The 20,326-nt window shown below is 49.2% G+C and overlaps 1 protein-coding gene and 1 non-coding gene across 3 annotated transcripts in view; both read left to right on the top strand.

The window, feature by feature from the left end:
- LOC115178157 (RNA exonuclease 5-like) overlaps positions 1-20,326 on the top strand; it is a 29,206-nt gene that overhangs the window by 8,005 nt on the left and 875 nt on the right. The window contains exons 12-17 of one of the 2 annotated variants that reach the window (XM_029739198.1): positions 8,979-9,102; positions 10,041-10,154; positions 13,730-13,867; positions 18,449-18,544; positions 18,849-19,437; positions 19,738-20,029. In XM_029739198.1, the coding sequence (XP_029595058.1) occupies positions 8,979-9,102; positions 10,041-10,154; positions 13,730-13,867; positions 18,449-18,544; positions 18,849-19,437; positions 19,738-20,029 (1,353 nt within the window). The remainder of the gene's footprint in view (positions 1-8,978; positions 9,103-10,040; positions 10,155-13,729; positions 13,868-18,448; positions 18,545-18,848; positions 19,438-19,737; positions 20,030-20,326) is intronic. The other variant, XM_029739199.1, reaches the window with a different exon arrangement.
- Positions 9,126-9,201, top strand: trnaa-ugc (transfer RNA alanine (anticodon UGC)). Its single transcript has one exon. It is a non-coding gene; the product is annotated as a tRNA-Ala (tRNA).

Below are 20,326 nucleotides of genomic sequence, written 5' to 3'. Positions count from 1 at the left end.
ACACCTGTTTAGGAGAGGTGCTGGCTAGGGGAGTAGAACACCTGTTTAGGAGAGGTGCTGGCTAGGGGAGTAGAACACCTGTTTAGGAGAGGTGCTGGCTAGGGGAGTAGAACACCTGTTTAGGAGAGGTGCTGGCTAGGGGAGTAGAACACCTGTTTAGGAGAGGTGCTGGCTAGGGGAGTAGAACACCTGTTTAGGAGAGGTGCTGGCTAACGGAGTAGAACACCTGTTTAGGAGAGGTGCTGGCTAGGGGAGTAGAACACCTGTTTAGGAGAGGTGCTGGCTAGCAGAGTAGAACACCTGTTTAGGAGAGGTGCTGGCTAGCGGAGTAGAACACCTGTTTAGGAGAGGTGCTGGCTAGGGGAGTAGAACACCTGTTTAGGAGAGGTGCTGGCTAGCAGAGTAGAACACCTGTTTAGGAGAGGTGCTGGCTAGCAGAGTAGAACACCTGTTTAGGAGAGGTGCTGGCTAGCAGAGTAGAACACCTGTTTAGGAGAGGTGCTGGCTAGCGGAGTAGAACACCTGTTTAGGAGAGGTGCTGGCTAGGGGAGTAGAACACCTGTTTAGGAGAGGTGCTGGTTAGGGGAGTAGAACATCTGTTTAGGAGAGGTGCTGGCTAGGGGAGTAGAACAGTTGTTTAGGAGAGGTGCTGGCTAGCAGAGTAGAACACCTGTTTAGGAGAGGTGCTGGCTCGGGGAGTAGAACACCTGTTTAGGAGAGGTGCTGGCTAGAGGAGTAGAACACCTGTTTAGGAGAGGTGCTGGCTCGGGGAGTAGAACACCTGTTTAGGAGAGGTGCTGGCTAGGGGAGTAGAACACCTGTTTAGGAGAGGTGCTAGCAGAGTAGAACACCTGTTTAGGAGAGGTGCTGGCTAGGGGAGTAGAACACCTGTTTAGGAGAGGTGCTGGCTAGGGGAGTAGAACACCTGTTTAGGAGAGGTGCTGGCTAGGGGAGTAGAACACCTGTTTAGGAGAGGTGCTGGCTAGCGGAGTAGAACACCTGTTTAGGAGAGGTGCTGGCTAGCAGAGTAGAACACCTGTTTAGGAGAGGTGCTGGCTAGCAGAGTAGAACAGTTGTTTAGGAGAGGTGCTGGCTAGCAGAGTAGAACACCTGTTTAGGAGAGGTGCTGGCTAGGGGAGTAGAACACCTGTTTAGGAGAGGTGCTGGCTAACAGAGTAGCACACCTGTTTAGGAGAGGTGCTGGCTAGGGGAGTAGAACACCTGTTTAGGAGAGGTGCTGGCTAACAGAGTAGAACACCTGTTTAGGAGAGGTGCTGGCTAACAGAGTAGAACACCTGTTTAGGAGAGGTGCTGGCTAACAGAGTAGAACACCTGTTTAGGAGAGGTGCTGGCTAACAGAGTAGAACACCTGTTTAGGAGAGGTGCTGGCTAGGGGAGTAGAACACCTGTTTAGGAGAGGTGCTGGCTAGGGGAGTAGAACACCTGTTTAGGAGAGGTGCTGGCTAGGGGAGTAGAACACCTGTTTAGGAGAGGTGCTGGCTAGGGGAGTAGAACACCTGTTTAGGAGAGGTGCTGGCTAGCAGAGTAGAACACCTGTTTAGGAGAGGTGCTGGCTCGGGGAGTAGAACACCTGTTTAGGAGAGGTGCTGGCTAGCGGAGTAGAACACCTGTTTAGGAGAGGTGCTGGCTAGGGGAGTAGAACACCTGTTTAGGAGAGGTGCTGGCTAGGGGAGTAGAACACCTGTTTAGGAGAGGTGCTGGCTCGGGGAGTAGAACACCTGTTTAGGAGAGGTGCTGGCTAGGGGAGTAGAACACCTGTTTAGGAGAGGTGCTGGCTAGGGGAGTAGAACACCTGTTTAGGAGAGGTGCTGGCTAGCAGAGTAGAACACCTGTTTAGGAGAGGTGCTGGCTAGGGGAGTAGAACACCTGTTAAGGAGAGGTGCTGGCTAGGGGAGTAGAACACCTGTTTAGGAGAGGTGCTGGCTAGGGGAGTAGAACACCTGTTTAGGAGAGGTGCTGGCTAGGGGAGTAGAACACCTGTTTAGGAGAGGTGCTGGCTAGGGGAGTAGAACACCTGTTTAGGAGAGGTGCTGGCTAGTGGAGTAGAACACCTGTTTAGGAGAGGTGCTGGCTAGGGGAGTAGAACACCTGTTTAGGAGAGGTGCTGGCTAGGGGAGTAGAACACCTGTTTAGGAGAGGTGCTGGCTAGCGGAGTAGAACACCTGTTTAGGAGAGGTGCTGGCTAGCAGAGTAGAACACCTGTTTAGGAGAGGTGCTGGCTAGCAGAGTAGAACAGTTGTTTAGGAGAGGTGCTGGCTAGCAGAGTAGAACACCTGTTTAGGAGAGGTGCTGGCTAGGGGAGTAGAACACCTGTTTAGGAGAGGTGCTGGCTAACAGAGTAGAACACCTGTTTAGGAGAGGTGCTGGCTAACAGAGTAGAACACCTGTTTAGGAGAGGTGCTGGCTAGGGGAGTAGAACACCTGTTTAGGAGAGGTGCTGGCTAACAGAGTAGAACACCTGTTTAGGAGAGGTGCTGGCTAACAGAGTAGAACACCTGTTTAGGAGAGGTGCTGGCTAGGGGAGTAGAACACCTGTTTAGGAGAGGTGCTGGCTAGGGGAGTAGAACACCTGTTTAGGAGAGGTGCTGGCTAGGGGAGTAGAACACCTGTTTAGGAGAGGTGCTGGCTAGGGGAGTAGAACACCTGTTTAGGAGAGGTGCTGGCTAGGGAGTAGAACACCTGTTTAGGAGAGGTGCTGGCTAGGGGAGTAGAACACCTGTTTAGGAGAGGTGCTGGCTAGGGGAGTAGAACACCTGTTTAGGAGAGGTGCTGGCTAACGGAGTAGAACACCTGTTTAGGAGAGGTGCTGGCTAACGGAGTAGAACACCTGTTTAGGAGAGGTGCTGGCTAGGGGAGTAGAACACCTGTTTAGGAGAGGTGCTGGCTAGCGGAGTAGAACACCTGTTTAGGAGAGGTGCTGGCTAGCGGAGTAGAACACCTGTTTAGGAGAGGTGCTGGCTAGGGGAGTAGAACACCTGTTTAGGAGAGGTGCTGGCTATCAGAGTAGAACACCTGTTTAGGAGAGGTGCTGGCTAGCAGAGTAGAACACCTGTTTAGGAGAGGTGCTGGCTAGGGGAGTAGAACACCTGTTTAGGAGAGGTGCTGGTTAGGGGAGTAGAACACCTGTTTAGGAGAGGTGCTGGCTAGGGGAGTAGAACACCTGTTTAGGAGAGGTGCTGGCTAACGGAGTAGAACACCTGTTTAGGAGAGGTGCTGTCTAACAGAGTAGAACACCTGTTTAGGAGAGGTGCTGGCTCGGGGAGTAGAACACCTGTTTAGGAGAGGTGCTGGCTAGGGGAGTAGAACACCTGTTTAGGAGAGGTGCTGGCTAGGGGAGTAGAACACCTGTTTAGGAGAGGTGCTGGCTAGCAGAGTAGAACACCTGTTTAGGAGAGGTGCTGGCTAGCGGAGTAGAACACCTGTTTAGGAGAGGTGCTGGCTAGGGGAGTAGAACACCTGTTTAGGAGAGGTGCTGGCTAGGGGAGTAGAACACCTGTTTAGGAGAGGTGCTGGTTAGGGGAGTAGAACATCTGTTAGGAGAGGTGCTGGCTAGGGGAGTAGAACAGTTGTTTAGGAGAGGTGCTGGCTAGCAGAGTAGAACACCTGTTTAGGAGAGGTGCTGGCTCGGGGAGTAGAACACCTGTTTAGGAGAGGTGCTGGCTAGAGGAGTAGAACACCTGTTTAGGAGAGGTGCTGGCTCGGGGAGTAGAACACCTGTTTAGGAGAGGTGCTGGCTAGGGGAGTAGAACACCTGTTTAGGAGAGGTGCTGGCTAGGGGAGTAGAACACCTGTTTAGGAGAGGTGCTGGCTAGGGGAGTAGAACACCTGTTTAGGAGAGGTGCTGGCTAGGGGAGTAGAACACCTGTTTAGGAGAGGTGCTGGCTAGGGGAGTAGAACACCTGTTTAGGAGAGGTGCTGGCTAACGGAGTAGAACACCTGTTTAGGAGAGGTGCTGGCTAACAGAGTAGAACACCTGTTTAGGAGAGGTGCTGGCTCGGGGAGTAGAACACCTGTTTAGGAGAGGTGCTGGCTAGGGGAGTAGAACACCTGTTTAGGAGAGGTGCTGGCTAGCAGAGTAGAACACCTGTTTAGGAGAGGTGCTGGCTAGCGGAGTAGAACACCTGTTTAGGAGAGGTGCTGGCTAGGGGAGTAGAACACCTGTTTAGGAGAGGTGCTGGCTAGCAGAGTAGAACACCTGTTTAGGAGAGGTGCTGGCTAGCAGAGTAGAACACCTGTTTAGGAGAGGTGCTGGCTAGCGGAGTAGAACACCTGTTTAGGAGAGGTGCTGGCTAGGGGAGTAGAACACCTGTTTAGGAGAGGTGCTGGTTAGGGGAGTAGAACATCTGTTTAGGAGAGGTGCTGGCTAGGGGAGTAGAACAGTTGTTTAGGAGAGGTGCTGGCTAGCAGAGTAGAACACCTGTTTAGGAGAGGTGCTGGCTCGGGGAGTAGAACACCTGTTTAGGAGAGGTGCTGGCTAGAGGAGTAGAACACCTGTTTAGGAGAGGTGCTGGCTCGGGGAGTAGAACACCTGTTTAGGAGAGGTGCTGGCTAGGGGAGTAGAACACCTGTTTAGGAGAGGTGCTAGCAGAGTAGAACACCTGTTTAGGAGAGGTGCTGGCTAGGGGAGTAGAACACCTGTTTAGGAGAGGTGCTAGCAGAGTAGAACACCTGTTTAGGAGAGGTGCTGGCTAGGGGAGTAGAACACCTGTTTAGGAGAGGTGCTGGCTAGTGGAGTAGAACACCTGTTTAGGAGAGGTGCTGGCTAGGGGAGTAGAACACCTGTTTAGGAGAGGTGCTGGCTAGGGGAGTAGAACACCTGTTTAGGAGAGGTGCTGGCTAGCGGAGTAGAACACCTGTTTAGGAGAGGTGCTGGCTAGCAGAGTAGAACACCTGTTTAGGAGAGGTGCTGGCTAGCAGAGTAGAACAGTTGTTTAGGAGAGGTGCTGGCTAGCAGAGTAGAACACCTGTTTAGGAGAGGTGCTGGCTAGGGGAGTAGAACACCTGTTTAGGAGAGGTGCTGGCTAACAGAGTAGAACACCTGTTTAGGAGAGGTGCTGGCTAGGGGAGTAGAACACCTGTTTAGGAGAGGTGCTGGCTAACAGAGTAGAACACCTGTTTAGGAGAGGTGCTGGCTAACAGAGTAGAACACCTGTTTAGGAGAGGTGCTGGCTAACAGAGTAGAACACCTGTTTAGGAGAGGTGCTGGCTAACAGAGTAGAACACCTGTTTAGGAGAGGTGCTGGCTAGGGGAGTAGAACACCTGTTTAGGAGAGGTGCTGGCTAGGGGAGTAGAACACCTGTTTAGGAGAGGTGCTGGCTAGGGGAGTAGAACACCTGTTTAGGAGAGGTGCTGGCTAGGGGAGTAGAACACCTGTTTAGGAGAGGTGCTGGCTAGCAGAGTAGAACACCTGTTTAGGAGAGGTGCTGGCTCGGGGAGTAGAACACCTGTTTAGGAGAGGTGCTGGCTAACAGAGTAGAACACCTGTTTAGGAGAGGTGCTGGCTAACAGAGTAGAACACCTGTTTAGGAGAGGTGCTGGCTAGGGGAGTAGAACACCTGTTTAGGAGAGGTGCTGGCTAGCAGAGTAGAACACCTGTTTAGGAGAGGTGCTGGCTAGCAGAGTAGAACACCTGTTTAGGAGAGGTGCTGGCTAGGGGAGTAGAACACCTGTTTAGGAGAGGTGCTGGTTAGGGGAGTAGAACACCTGTTTAGGAGAGGTGCTGGCTAGGGGAGTAGAACACCTGTTTAGGAGAGGTGCTGGCTAACGGAGTAGAACACCTGTTTAGGAGAGGTGCTGGCTAACAGAGTAGAACACCTGTTTAGGAGAGGTGCTGGCTCGGGGAGTAGAACACCTGTTTAGGAGAGGTGCTGGCTAGGGGAGTAGAACACCTGTTTAGGAGAGGTGCTGGCTAGGGGAGTAGAACACCTGTTTAGGAGAGGTGCTGGCTAGCAGAGTAGAACACCTGTTTAGGAGAGTTGCTGGCTAGCGGAGTAGAACACCTTTTTAGGAGAGGTGCTGGCTAGCGGAGTAGAACACCTGTTTAGGAGAGGTGCTGGCTAGGGGAGTAGAACACCTGTTTAGGAGAGGTGCTGGTTAGGGGAGTAGAACATCTGTTTAGGAGAGGTGCTGGCTAGGGGAGTAGAACAGTTGTTTAGGCGATGTGCTGGCTAGCAGAGTAGAACACCTGTTTAGGAGAGGTGCTGGCTCGGGGAGTAGAACACCTGTTTAGGAGAGGTGCTGGCTAGAGGAGTAGAACACCTGTTTAGGAGAGGTGCTGGCTCGGGGAGTAGAACACCTGTTTAGGAGAGGTGCTGGCTAGGGGAGTAGAACACCTGTTTAGGAGAGGTGCTGGCTAGGGGAGTAGAACACCTGTTTAGGAGAGGTGCTGGCTAGGGGAGTAGAACACCTGTTTAGGAGAGGTGCTGGCTAGGGGAGTAGAACACCTGTTTAGGAGAGGTGCTGGCTAGGGGAGTAGAACACCTGTTTAGGAGAGGTGCTGGCTAACGGAGTAGAACACCTGTTTAGGAGAGGTGCTGGCTAACAGAGTAGAACACCTGTTTAGGAGAGGTGCTGGCTCGGGGAGTAGAACACCTGTTTAGGAGAGGTGCTGGCTAGGGGAGTAGAACACCTGTTTAGGAGAGGTGCTGGCTAGCAGAGTAGAACACCTGTTTAGGAGAGGTGCTGGCTAGCGGAGTAGAACACCTGTTTAGGAGAGGTGCTGGCTAGGGGAGTAGAACACCTGTTTAGGAGAGGTGCTGGCTAGCAGAGTAGAACACCTGTTTAGGAGAGGTGCTGGCTAGCAGAGTAGAACACCTGTTTAGGAGAGGTGCTGGCTAGCGGAGTAGTAGAACACCTGTTTAGGAGAGGTGCTGGCTAGGGGAGTAGAACACCTGTTTAGGAGAGGTGCTGGTTAGGGGAGTAGAACATCTGTTTAGGAGAGGTGCTGGCTAGGGGAGTAGAACAGTTGTTTAGGAGAGGTGCTGGCTAGCAGAGTAGAACACCTGTTTAGGAGAGGTGCTGGCTCGGGGAGTAGAACACCTGTTTAGGAGAGGTGCTGGCTAGAGGAGTAGAACACCTGTTTAGGAGAGGTGCTGGCTCGGGGAGTAGAACACCTGTTTAGGAGAGGTGCTGGCTAGGGGAGTAGAACACCTGTTTAGGAGAGGTGCTAGCAGAGTAGAACACCTGTTTAGGAGAGGTGCTGGCTAGGGGAGTAGAACACCTGTTTAGGAGAGGTGCTAGCAGAGTAGAACACCTGTTTAGGAGAGGTGCTGGCTAGGGGAGTAGAACACCTGTTTAGGAGAGGTGCTGGCTAGTGGAGTAGAACACCTGTTTAGGAGAGGTGCTGGCTAGCGGAGTAGAACACCTGTTTAGGAGAGGTGCTGGCTAGCGGAGTAGAACACCTGTTTAGGAGAGGTGCTGGCTAGCAGAGTAGAACACCTGTTTAGGAGAGGTGCTGGCTAGCAGAGTAGAACAGTTGTTTAGGAGAGGTGCTGGCTAGCAGAGTAGAACACCTGTTTAGGAGAGGTGCTGGCTAGGGGAGTAGAACACCTGTTTAGGAGAGGTGCTGGCTAACAGAGTAGAACACCTGTTTAGGAGAGGTGCTGGCTAGGGGAGTAGAACACCTGTTTAGGAGAGGTGCTGGCTAACAGAGTAGAACACCTGTTTAGGAGAGGTGCTGGCTAACAGAGTAGAACACCTGTTTAGGAGAGGTGCTGGCTAACAGAGTAGAACACCTGTTTAGGAGAGGTGCTGGCTAACAGAGTAGAACACCTGTTTAGGAGAGGTGCTGGCTAGGGGAGTAGAACACCTGTTTAGGAGAGGTGCTGGCTAGGGGAGTAGAACACCTGTTTAGGAGAGGTGCTGGCTAGGGGAGTAGAACACCTGTTTAGGAGAGGTGCTGGCTAGGGGAGTAGAACACCTGTTTAGGAGAGGTGCTGGCTAGCAGAGTAGAACACCTGTTTAGGAGAGGTGCTGGCTCGGGGAGTAGAACACCTGTTTAGGAGAGGTGCTGGCTAGCGGAGTAGAACACCTGTTTAGGAGAGGTGCTGGCTAGGGGAGTAGAACACCTGTTTAGGAGAGGTGCTGGCTAGGGGAGTAGAACACCTGTTTAGGAGAGGTGCTGGCTAGGGGAGTAGAACACCTGTTTAGGAGAGGTGCTGGCTAGGGGAGTAGAACACCTGTTTAGGAGAGGTGCTGGCTAGCGGAGTAGAACACCTGTTTAGGAGAGGTGCTGGCTAGATGAGTAGAACACCTGTTTAGGAGAGGTGCTGGCTAGGGGAGTAGAACACCTGTTTAGGAGAGGTGCTGGCTCGGGGAGTAGAACACCTGTTTAGGAGAGGTGCTGGCTAGGGGAGTAGAACACCTGTTTAGGAGAGGTGCTGGCTAGGGGAGTAGAACACCTGTTTAGGAGAGGTGCTGGCTAGGGGAGTAGAACACCTGTTTAGGAGAGGTGCTGGCTAGGGGAGTAGAACACCTGTTTAGGAGAGGTGCTGGCTCGGGGAGTAGAACACCTGTTTAGGAGAGGTGCTGGCTCGGGGAGTAGAACACCTGTTTAGGAGAGGTGCTGGCTCGGGGAGTAGAACACCTGTTTAGGAGAGGTGCTGGCTAACGGAGTAGAACACCTGTTTAGGAGAGGTCCTGGCTAGCAGAGTAGAACACCTGTTTAGGAGAGGTGCTGGCTAGCAGAGTAGAACACCTGTTTAGGAGAGGTGCTGGCTAGGGGAGTAGAACACCTGTTTAGGAGAGGTGCTGGCTAGGGGAGTAGAACACCTGTTTAGGAGAGGTGCTGGCTAGGGGAGTAGAACACCTGTTTAGGAGAGGTGCTGGCTCGGGGAGTAGAACACCTGGAAAAGGGTGATGAAGACAGCTTGTCTGTGGAAATGGTTAATAAATGATTGCATCTGAGCTCCTAGAGTGTGGCTCTCCTTTTCCTCTTGTAGTAACAACATTACTATAGCTCTCTCTCTCTCAGGTTTGCCCAGGCCCTGAAGAGTTCTGGCCAATCAGCCGTGTTTATAGGGAAGCGTGCTGACATCACCCTGGATCTATCCAATCAGCAGTGGCACAGCTCAGACAGAGAGGTGAGACGTGTGATGGGTCAGGGGGTTCCATGGGGCTCAGTTGGTAGAGCATGGCACTTGCAATGCCAGGGTTGTGGGTTCAATTCCCACTGGGGACCAGTATGAAAAGTACCCTCCCTCTTACCTCCTAACCCTCCTACCTCCACCCCTCCTAACTCTCCCTCCTAAACTCCACCCTACCTCCAACCCTCCACCTACCTCCCTTACCCTCCACCCTCACTCCTAACCCTCCAACCTTCTTACCCCTCCCTCCTAAACTCCACCCTACCTCCTAAACCCTCCTAACCTCCAACCTACCTCTAACCTTCCTACCCCTCCTACCTCCTAACCCTCCACCCTACCTCCTAACCTCCACCCTACCTCCTAACCTCCACCCTACCTCCTAACCTCCACCCTCCCTCCTAACCCTCCAACCTTCCTACCCCTCCCTCCTAAACTCCACCCTACCTCCTAAACCCTCCTAACCTCCAACCTACCTCTAACCCTCCACCCTACCTCCAACCTTCCTACCTCCTAACCCTCCACCCTACCTCCAACCTTCCTACCTCCTAACCCTCCACCCTACCTCCTAACCTCCACCCTACCTCCTAACCTCCACCCTACCTCCTAACCTCCACCCTACCTCCTAACCTCTAACCCTCCACCCTACCTCCAACCTTCCTACCTCCTAACCCTCCACCCTACCTCCTAACCTCCACCCTACCTCCTAAACTCCACCCTACCTCTAACCCTCCACCCTACCTCCAACCTTCCTACCCCTCCTACCTCCTAACCCTCCACCCTACCTCCAACCTTCCAACCCCTCCTACCTCCTAACCCTCCACCCTACCTCCTAACCTCCACCCTACCTCCTAACCTCCACCCTACCTCTTAACCTTTAACCCTCCACCCTACCTCCTAAACTCTCCACCCTAACTATCCCTCATTCTCTCCTCTAGGTCCTGTCTTCCTTTAAAAGAGGACTAGAGTCTCACTCGTTCAGCGTTGTCCAGTTGTCTTCCTTCTCTGACCATCTGACGTCTATGATCTCTACTGACCAGCACTACCACACGGTATGAATCTGTCTATCTGTCATATCTATCACTACCACACGGTATGAATCTGTCTATCTGTCATATCTATCACTACCACACGGTATGAATCTGTCTACCTCTCTGTCTGTCATATCTATCACTACCACACTGTATGAATCTGTCTACCTCTCTGTCTGTCATATCTATCACTACCACACGGTATGAATCTGTCTATCTGTCATATCTATCACTACCACACGGTATGAATCTGTCTATCTGTCATATCTATCACTACCACACGGTATGAATCTGTCTACCTCTCTGGCTATCATATCACTACTAGAGGTCGACCGATTAATCGGAATGGCCGATTAGTTAGGGTCGATTTCAAGTTTTCATAACAATCGGTAATCTGCATTTTTGGACTATGGACGATTACATTGCATTCCACGAGGAGACTGCTTGGCAGACTGACTACCTGTTATGTGAGTGCAGCAAGGAGCCAAGGTAAGTTGCTAGCTAGCATTAAACTATCTTATAAAAAACAATCAATCTTAACATAATCACTAGTTAACTACACATGGTTGATGATATTACTAGGTTAACTAGCTTGTCCTGCGTTGCATATAATCGATGCGGTGCCTGTTAATTCGTCATTGAATCACAGCCTACTTCGCCAAACGGGTGATGATTTAACAAGCGCATTCGCGAAAAAAGCACTGTCGTTGCACCAATGTGTACCTAACCATAAACATCAACGCCTTTCTTAAAATCAATACACAAGTATATATTTTTAAACCTGCATATTTAGTTAATATTGCCTGCTAACATGAATTTCTTTTAACTAGGGAAATTGTGTCACTTCTCTTGCGTTCATTGCACGCAGAGTCAGAGTATATGAAACAGTTTGGGCCTCCTGGCTCGTTGCGAACTAATTTGCCAGAATTTTACATAATTATGACATAACATTGAAGGTTGTACAGTGTAACAGCAATATTTAGACTTATGGATGCCACCCGTTAGATAACGGGTGGCATCCATCACTGAAAGAATAAACGTTTTGTTTTCGAAATGATAGTTTCCGGATTTGACCATATTAATGACCTAAGGCTCGTATTTGTGTGTTACTATATTATAATTAAGTCTATGATTTGATAGAGCAGTCTGACAGAGCGTTGGTAGGCAGCAGCAGGCTCGTAAGCATTCATTCAAACAGCACTTTACTGCGTTTGCCAGCAGCTCTTCGCAATGCTTCAAGCATTGGGCTGTTAATGACTTCAAACCCATCAACTCCTGAGATTAGGCTGGCAATACTAAAGTGCCTATTAGAACATCCAATAGTCAAAGGTATATGAAATACAAATCATATAGAGAGAAATAGTCCTATAATAACCTCAACCTAAAACTTCTTACCTGGGAATATTGAAGACTCATGTTAAAGGGAACCACCAGCTTTCATATGTTCTCATGTTCTGAGCAACGAACTTAAACGTTAGCTTTTTTACATGGCACATACTGCACTTTTACTTTCTTCTCCAACACTTTGCTTTGGCATTTAAACCAAATTGAACATGTTTCATTATTTATTTGAGACTAAATTGATTTTGATGTATTATATTAAGTTAAAATAAGTGTTCATTTCATTCAGTATTGTTGTAATTGTCATTATTACAAAAAAATAATAATTGACATTTTATTATTAGTAAAAAATAAATAAATCGGCAGCGGGTTTTTTGGTCCTCCAATAATCGGTATCGGCGTTGAAAAATCATAATCGGTCGACCTCTAATCACAACCACACGGTATGAATCTGTCTACCTCTCTGTCTACCACACGGTATGAATCTGTCTACCTCTCTGGCTATCATATGACTTTATATTCCAATAGGGGGGGGCCTACTATATACTGAACAAGTCCCGTCAGCTGTAATGACTTTATATTCCAATAGGGGGGGCCTACTGTATACTGAACAAGTTCCGTCAGCTGTAATGACTTTATATTCCAATAGGGGGGGCCTACTGTATACTGAACAAGTCCCGTCAGCTGTAATGACTTTATATTCCAATAGTGGGGGCCTACTATATACTGAACAAGTCCCGTCAGCTGTAATGACTTTATATTCAAATAGGGGGGGCCTACTGTATACTGAACAAGTCCCGTCAGCTGTAATGACTTTATATTCCAATAGGGGGGGCCTACTGTATACTGAACAAGTCCCGTCAGCTGTAATGACTTTATATTCCAATAGGGGGAGCCTACTGTATACTGAACAAGTCCCGTCAGCTGTAATGACTTTATATTCCAATAGGGGGGGCCTACTGTATACTGAACAAGTCCCGTCAGCTGTAATGACTTTATATTCCAATAGGGGGGCCTACTATATACTGAACAAGTCCCGTCAGCTGTAATGACTTTATATTCCAATAGGGGGGGCCTACTGTATACTGAACAAGTCCCGTCAGCTGTAATGAATTTATATTCCAATAGGGGGGGCCTACTGTATACTGAACAAGTCCCGTCAGCTGTAATGACTTTATATTCCAATAGGGGGAGCCTACTGTATACTGAACAAGTCCCGTCAGCTGTAATGACTTTATATTCCAATAGGGGGAGCCTACTGTATACTGAACAAGTCCCGTCAGCTGTAATGACTTTATATTCCAATAGGGGGGGCCTACTGTATACTGAACAAGTCCCGTCAGCTGTAATGACTTTATATTCCAATAGGGGGGGCCTACTGTATACTGAACAAGTCCCGTCAGCTGTAATGACTTTATATTCCAATAGGGGGGGCCTACTGTATACTGAACAAGTCCCGTCAGCTGTAATGACTTTATATTCCAATAGGGGGGGCCTACTGTATACTGAACAAGTCCCGTCAGCTGTAATGACTTTATATTCCAATAGGGGGGCCTACTATATACTGAACAAGTCCCGTCAGCTGTAATGACTTTATATTCCAATAGGGGGGGCCTACTGTATACTGAACAAGTCCCGTCAGCTGTAATGACTTTATATTCCAATAGGGGGAGCCTACTGTATACTGAACAAGTCCCGTCAGCTGTAATGACTTTATATTCCAATAGGGGGAGCCTACTGTATACTGAACAAGTCCCGTCAGCTGTAATGACTTTATATTCCAATAGGGGGAGCCTACTGTATACTGAACAAGTCCCGTCAGCTGTAATGACTTTATATTCAAATAGGGGGGGCCTACTGTATACTGAACAAGTCCCGTCAGCTGTAATGACTTTATATTCCAATAGGGGGAGCCTACTGTATACTGAACAAGTCCCGTCAGCTGTAATGACTTTATATTCCAATAGGGGGGGCCTACTGTATACTGAACAAGTCCCGTCAGCTGTAATGACTTTATATTCCAATAGGGGGAGCCTACTATATACTGAACAAGTCCCGTCAGCTGTAATGACTTTATATTCCAATAGGGGGGGCCTACTGTATACTGAACAAGTCCCGTCAGCTGTAATGACTTTATATTCCAATAGGGGGAGCCTACTGTATACAATAGGGGGCGCCTACTGTTGATTTCATATCTGTCTAAATGAACTTTGTATGTGTGTGTCGTGTGTGTCATGTCATGTCGTGTGTTCCAGATGTCTCAGCGTCTGAGAGAGATGTGTGTGGTGTTTGCAGGGCCGTTGCCTAGCGACTACACAGAGAGGGATGTGAGGAGGCTGTTCAGGAGCTGTGGAAAAGTACGGGCTGTCAGGCTGCTGGATGCTACTCAGAGGGTACGTGACCAAATATAAGAAGCCATAAAGCGTCACAGTGGTGCTGATCTAGGATCAGGTCCCCCTTGTCCATTCATTACCACAGTAGTGCTGATCCAGGATCAGGTCCCCCTTGTCCATTCATTACCACAGTAGTGCTGATCCAGGATCAGGTCCCCCTTGTCCATTCATTACCACGGTAGTGCTGATCCAGGATCAGGTCCCCCTTGTCCATTCATTACCACAGTAGAGCTGATCCAGGATCAGGTCCCCCTTGTGCATTCATTACCACGGTAGTGCTGATCTAGGATCAGGTCCCCCTTGTCCATTCATTACCACAGTAGAGCTGATCCAGGATCAGGTCTCCCTTGTCCATTCATTACCACGGTGGTGCTGATCCAGGATCAGGTCCCCCTTGTCCATTCATTACCACAGTAGTGCTGATCCAGGATCAGGTCCCCCTTGTCCATTCATTACCACAGTAGTGCTGATCCAGGATCAGGTCCCCCTTGTCCATTCATTACCACGGTAGTGCTGATCCAGGATCAGGTCCCCCTTGTCCATTCATTACCACAGTAGAGCTGATCCAGGATCAGGTCCCCCTTGTGCATTCATTACCACGGTAGTGCTGATCTAGGATCAGGTCCCCCTTGTCCATTCATTACCACAGTAGAGCTGATCCAGGATCAGGTCTCCCTTGTCCATTCATTACCACGGTGGTGCTGATCCAGGATCAGGTCCCCCTTGTCCATTCATTACCACAGTAGAGTTGATCTAGGATCAGGTCCCCCTTGTCCATTCATTACCACAGTAGAGCTGATCTAGGATCAGGTCCCCCTTGTCCATTCATTACCACGGTAGAGCTGATCTAGGATCAGGTCCCCCTTGTCCATTAATTACAACCTAAAAGGCAAAGCTGATCCTAGATCAGCACTCCTTCTCAGAGGGGCTTTATGAGTACTGGCCCAGGGATCTCCAATGGGTACAGGCTTTTGTTCCATCCAAATCACATGTTATTTGTCACATGCTTTGTAAACAACAGGTGTAGACTAATAGTGAAATGCTTACTTATAGGTTCTTTTCCAACAGCGCAGAGGTAACAAACATGTTACATGATCCTAGATTAGACTAGGTTTGGTTTTACAGGAGTATTTATGGTCCTGCGCCCAGATATCTAAGTGATTACTTTCCTCGTGTTAGGGATGCACACAATCACAGCACCAGATCAGGTGTTGCTGATGTGTGCTTATACAGGTTCAGGAGCAATGCTGGGAAAGGTACTTTCTTGTATACTGGAGCCTCAGAATGGAATGAGTTGCCTCTGCCCATAAAAACAACGTCCTCTCTGGGCAGCTTTAAAAATAAAGTAAAAATATGTTTGATGTCCTCTGTGCCCATATGAACAACCCCTATGATGTAACTGCAATGATGAGATAGATGTTCTTCTTCTGTTTCTGTTGTATTATTTCTCTGCCATACTGTTTGATCTTGTCTAGCCAGCTTGTCTCAAGAGGACCACAATGGAAATAAGTCCCAGACTTTGTGAAATAAGTCCCAGACTCCATGATTTTATTCATGTGCATGTATGGCTTAAGTTTTGTGTGCTTGTTTTTTTTTTATGGTCAAATGAATAAACTAAACATATAGAAAGTGAAAGAAGGAATAAATACTCAGTGAATAACGAATCTTATAAAACTGGCTGGTCCGAGCCCTGAATGCTGATTGGCTGTAAACCGTGGTATATCAAACCGTATGACAAAACATTCAGTTTTACCCTTCTAATTACATTGGCAACCAGTTTATAATAACAATAAGGCTCCTCTGGGGTTCGTGGTATGTGGCATCAGCATGCATGTTGTGTGTGTCTGGGCGTATGTAGTGTGTGCTGAGGTGTGAGTGTGTGCGTTTAGGCGTATGTAGTGTGTGCTGGGGTGTGAGTGTGTGTGTGTGTCTGGGCGTATGTAGTGTGTGCTGGGGTGTGAGTGTGTGTGTGTCTGGGCGTATGTAGTGTGTGCTGGGGTGTGAGTGTGTGTGTGTCTGGGCGTATGTAGTGTGTGCTGGGGTGTGAGTGTGTGTGTGTCTGGGCGTATGTAGTGTGTGCTGGGGTGTGAGTGTGTGTGTGTGTCTGGGCGTATGTAGTGTGTGCTGGGGTGTGAGTGTGTGTGTGTGTCTGGGCGTATGTAGTGTGTGCTGGGGTGTGAGTGTGTGTGTGTGTGTGTCTGGGCGTATGTAGTGTGTGCTGGGGTGTGTGTGTGTGTCTGTGCGTATGTAGTGTGTGCTGGGGTGTGAGTGTGTGTGTCTGGGCGTATGTAGTGTGTGCTGGGGTGTGAGTGTGTGTGTCTGGGCGTATGTAGTGTGTGCTGGGGTGTGAGTGTGTGTGTCTGTGCGTATGTAGTGTGTGCTGGGGTGTGAGTGTGTGTGTCTGGGCGTATGTAGTGTGTGCTGGGGTGTGAGTGTGTGTGTCTGGGCGTATGTAGTGTGTGCTGGGGTGTGAGTGTGTGTGTCTGGGCGTATGTAGTGTGTGCTGGGGTGTGAGTGTGTGTGTCTGGGCGTATGTAGTGTGTGCTGGGGTGTGAGTGTGTGTGTCTGGGCGTATGTAGTGTGTGCTGGGGTGTGAGTGTGTGTGTCTGGGCGTATGTAGTGTGTGCTGGGTGTGAGTGTGTGTGTCTGGGCGTATGTAGTGTGTGCTGGGGTGAGTGTGTGTGTCTGGGCGTGTGTGTCTGGGCGTATGTAGTGTGTAAATGGGGTGTGAGTGTGTGTGTCTGGGTGTATGTAGTGTGCTGGGGTGTGGGTGTGTCTGGGTGTATGTAGTGTGTGTGCTGTTAGGTTCTAATTTTCAGAGTTAAAACTCAATGGACAATATGAAAGCTCAAACCAAGTTTATTCTGCCCAGAGGGTCAATACATGCTCAAGATGGTGTAGCTGTAGAACTTTGAGGATCTGAGGGCCCCATGCCAAATCTTCTCCGCCTCCTGAGGGGGAAGAGGCGCTGTCGTGCCATCGTCACAACTGTGTGGGTGGACCATGTTCATTCCTTAGTAATGTGGATACTGAGGAACTTGGAAGCTCTCAACCTGCTCCACTACAGCCCCATTGATGTGAATGGGGGAGTGCTCACCCCTCCGTTTCCTGTACTCCACCATCAGCTCCTTTGTCTTTCTGACGTTGAGGGAGAGGTTGTTGTCCTGGCACCACATGGCCAGGCCTCGGGTCTCCTCCCTATAGGCTGCTTCATCATCGTCGGTGATCAGTCCTACCACCGTCGTGTCATCAGGTAAATTTGATGATGGTGTTGGGACTCGTGCGCGGCCACACAGTCGTGGGTGAACAATGAATACATGATGGAACTAAGCACACACCCGAGCGGCCCATGTTGATGGTCAGCGTAGCGGATGTGTTGTTGCCTACCCTTAACGCCTGGAGCCGGCCCATCAGGAAGTTCAGATCCAGTTGCAGAGGAAGGTGTTTAGTCCCAGGGTCCTGAGCTTGGTGATGAGTTTGGAGGTGACTATGGTGTTGAATGCTGAGCTGTAGTCAATGGACAGCATTCTTACATGCCGGTAGGTAATCCTTTTGTCCAGATGGGTGAGGGCAGTGTGGAGTGCAATAGAGATTGAGTCATCTGTGTATCTGTTGGGTATGTGAATTGGAGTGGGTCCAGGGTGTCTGGGATGATGGTGTTGATGTGAGCAATGACCAGCCTTTCAAAGCATTTCATGGCTATACATGTGAGTGGTACTGGGCGATAGTCATTTAGGCAGGTTACCTGGGAGGTTTTAGGCACGGGGACAATGGTGGTTGGCTTGAAACAAGTTGCTATTACAGACAGGGTTAGGTTGAAAATGTCAGTAAAGACACTTGCCAGATGGTCAGCGCATGCTCTGAGTATGCGTCCTGGTATTCCGTCTGGCCCTGCGAATGTTAACCTATTTAAAAAGGTCTTACTCGGTCTTACTTACTTACAACTGGTGCGCTCATGCATGGTTCAGTGTTGCTTGCCTCAAAGTGGGCATAGAAGCAAATTTAGCTTGTCTGGTAATCTTGCGTCGCTGGGCAGCTTGTGGCTGGGTTTGGCTTTGTAATCTGTGATAGTTTGCAAGCCCTGTCACTTCCCTCGAGCATCAGAGCTGGCGTAGAGGATTCGATCTTAGTCCGGTATTGATGCTTTGCCTGTTTGATGGCTCGTCGAATGTCGTAGCAGCATTTCTTATAAGCCTCGAGATTAATGTCCCGCTCCTTGAAAGCGGCAGCTCTAGCCTTCAGCTCAATGCAGATGTTGCTTATAATCCATGGCTTCTGGTTGGGGTACGTACTTAGTCACTGTGGCGATGACTTAGTCGTCGATGCACTTAATAACGGAGGTACTGACTGATGTGCTAAACTCCTCAATGTTATTGGATGAATCCCGGAACATATTCCAGTCTGTGCTAGTGAAACAGTAGCTTAGCATCCGCTTCATCGGACCAGCACGAACACCTGATTCCACTAATCAAAGTCTTGATGAGGTCCAGAGTTGGTGACCAGTAATCAAGATTACTTTCCTATGAGTATATGTGCCTCATAAATGTGAGTTTGACCTTTGACCCTGTGATGACTCGGCAGGTGCATGCAGAGGTAGAGTTTGAGCTGCTGGAGGGAGCTGTGCTGGCTGTAGAGATGCTCAACGGAACACTGCTACACACCCGACACATCCTCAAGGTCTGGATCTATCGCTCTCTCGTTTTCTGTTTATCAACCTCTCTTACTCTATGTTTCTCTCTCCTAACCCCCTCTCTATGTATCTGTCTGGTTTTTCTGCCTCTCTTTTTTTTACTTTCTGTCTCTCTCAATCTCTATCGCTTTCTGCCCTGCCTCTCTGTCTGTCTCTTTCACACTTTGTCTGTCTCCCCACTCTCTTTCTCCCACTCTGTCCTTTTTTCATATAAGTAATTCACCCCTTTGGTCTTGTTGCTCATGCTCTTTCTAAATCTAATGTGTGTTATATCTCTCTCCTACCTGTCAGGTCCAGAGACCTGTAAAGGAGTCCATGCTGGATCTGGACGTCTTCCTGAGTTGCCTGCAGGATGACCCGCTAAATGCTAACGTCATCTACGCCGCAGGGCTAAAGGCTAATGCTAAAACAGCACGGCTTGCAGCCAAAATCAATGGGACTGGGCTAAATGCTAACGCAGCAGCTAAAGTCAATGGCACTGGGCTAAATGCTAACATAGCAGCACTCCCAGCTAAGGTCAATAGAGCTAGGCTACACGCTAAAGCGAACCATTCAGGGCTCTTAGAGAAAGTCAATGGAACTTTTCTAAATGCTAAAGCTAAGCTAGCTGAAGCGAATGGACCTGGGCTACATGCTAAAGCTAAATTTGCTAAGCTAGTAGAGCTCTCAGCTGAAGTCAATGGCACTCTGCTCAAAGCGAAAACTATGTTAGCAGAGATAGCAGCCGAAGCCAATGTTGGAGCGAGGCTACATGCTAAGACTGCCGGACTCTGTGAAGAGGACCTCTGCAAGGCCTTCGGACAGTACGGAACGGTTCAGGGGGTAATTCTACCTGCAAAGCACTCTGGAAAACAGAAACGTAGGAGACATGCTTTCTTAAGTGAGTCAATGCTTCACATGTACCAACACTTATTATTATTTTTTTTTACATTTTAGTAATTTAGCAGACGCTCTTATCCGGAGCAACTTACCCTTGTTGGCTCAGAGATTCGAACCAGCAACCTTTTAGGTCACTGGCCCAATACTCTAACCGCTAGGCTACCTGCTGCCCATCATCAATGACCTGGGTTTAATTTTAGCTGTTGAACTTTTGTTGTTCGAAATATAAAGTATGATTTTAAAATGCAATTTGTTTGTTAATCATCATATTAAAATGTGTACACGGTGTATATTCTTACAGAGTATGATAGTCCTGACACTGTGGACGCGGTCCTCAGCTCACCTGTGGAACTCTGGGACAGGAAGGTGAGCACTCGCAGAGCCCTGACTCCACCCCACCTGCGCTCCTGGGTTACTATGATGACGACGACTGGGTCTGACAGAGAGACACCGGACGAGTCGTCACAGCAAACTGGAAGAGAGGAACAGGAAGTGGCGTGTGTGATGAGGAAGTTGGACCGGCGCGTGGGGAAGCTGTTCAGATCTCTACCTGACAACACCCTCAGCATCGTACTGCTACCTGGTCACAACAGGTGAGAAAAGACACCGGCCCAATCCCAAATCATCACCTATGCACTTGGGGAGAGCTGAAAGGATTTAATTGGTATGAGCAATATGTTGATATCACCTAGCCTATCAGGAGTTCAATGTGGAGCTATTACCAGATTTCTTACACCTGTCAACTCATCTCAGATCTCCACAAGGGCTTAGGGGTTGATTTGAGATCGGGCCAAAGTCATATTAGGACACCAGAGGTGTATCCATTAGTGCACAGCGTAGCAAAACCAAGAAACGAGTGTCTCCTTTTGGACGATGTTTAGTTATGGTAG

The sequence above is a fragment of the Salmo trutta genome, chromosome 38, assembly GCF_901001165.1.
Source record: "Salmo trutta chromosome 38, fSalTru1.1, whole genome shotgun sequence".
Classification (NCBI taxonomy): domain Eukaryota; kingdom Metazoa; phylum Chordata; class Actinopteri; order Salmoniformes; family Salmonidae; genus Salmo; species Salmo trutta.
Note: the sequence above shows the minus strand (reverse complement) of the source record. Positions and strands in the feature narration are given on the sequence as shown.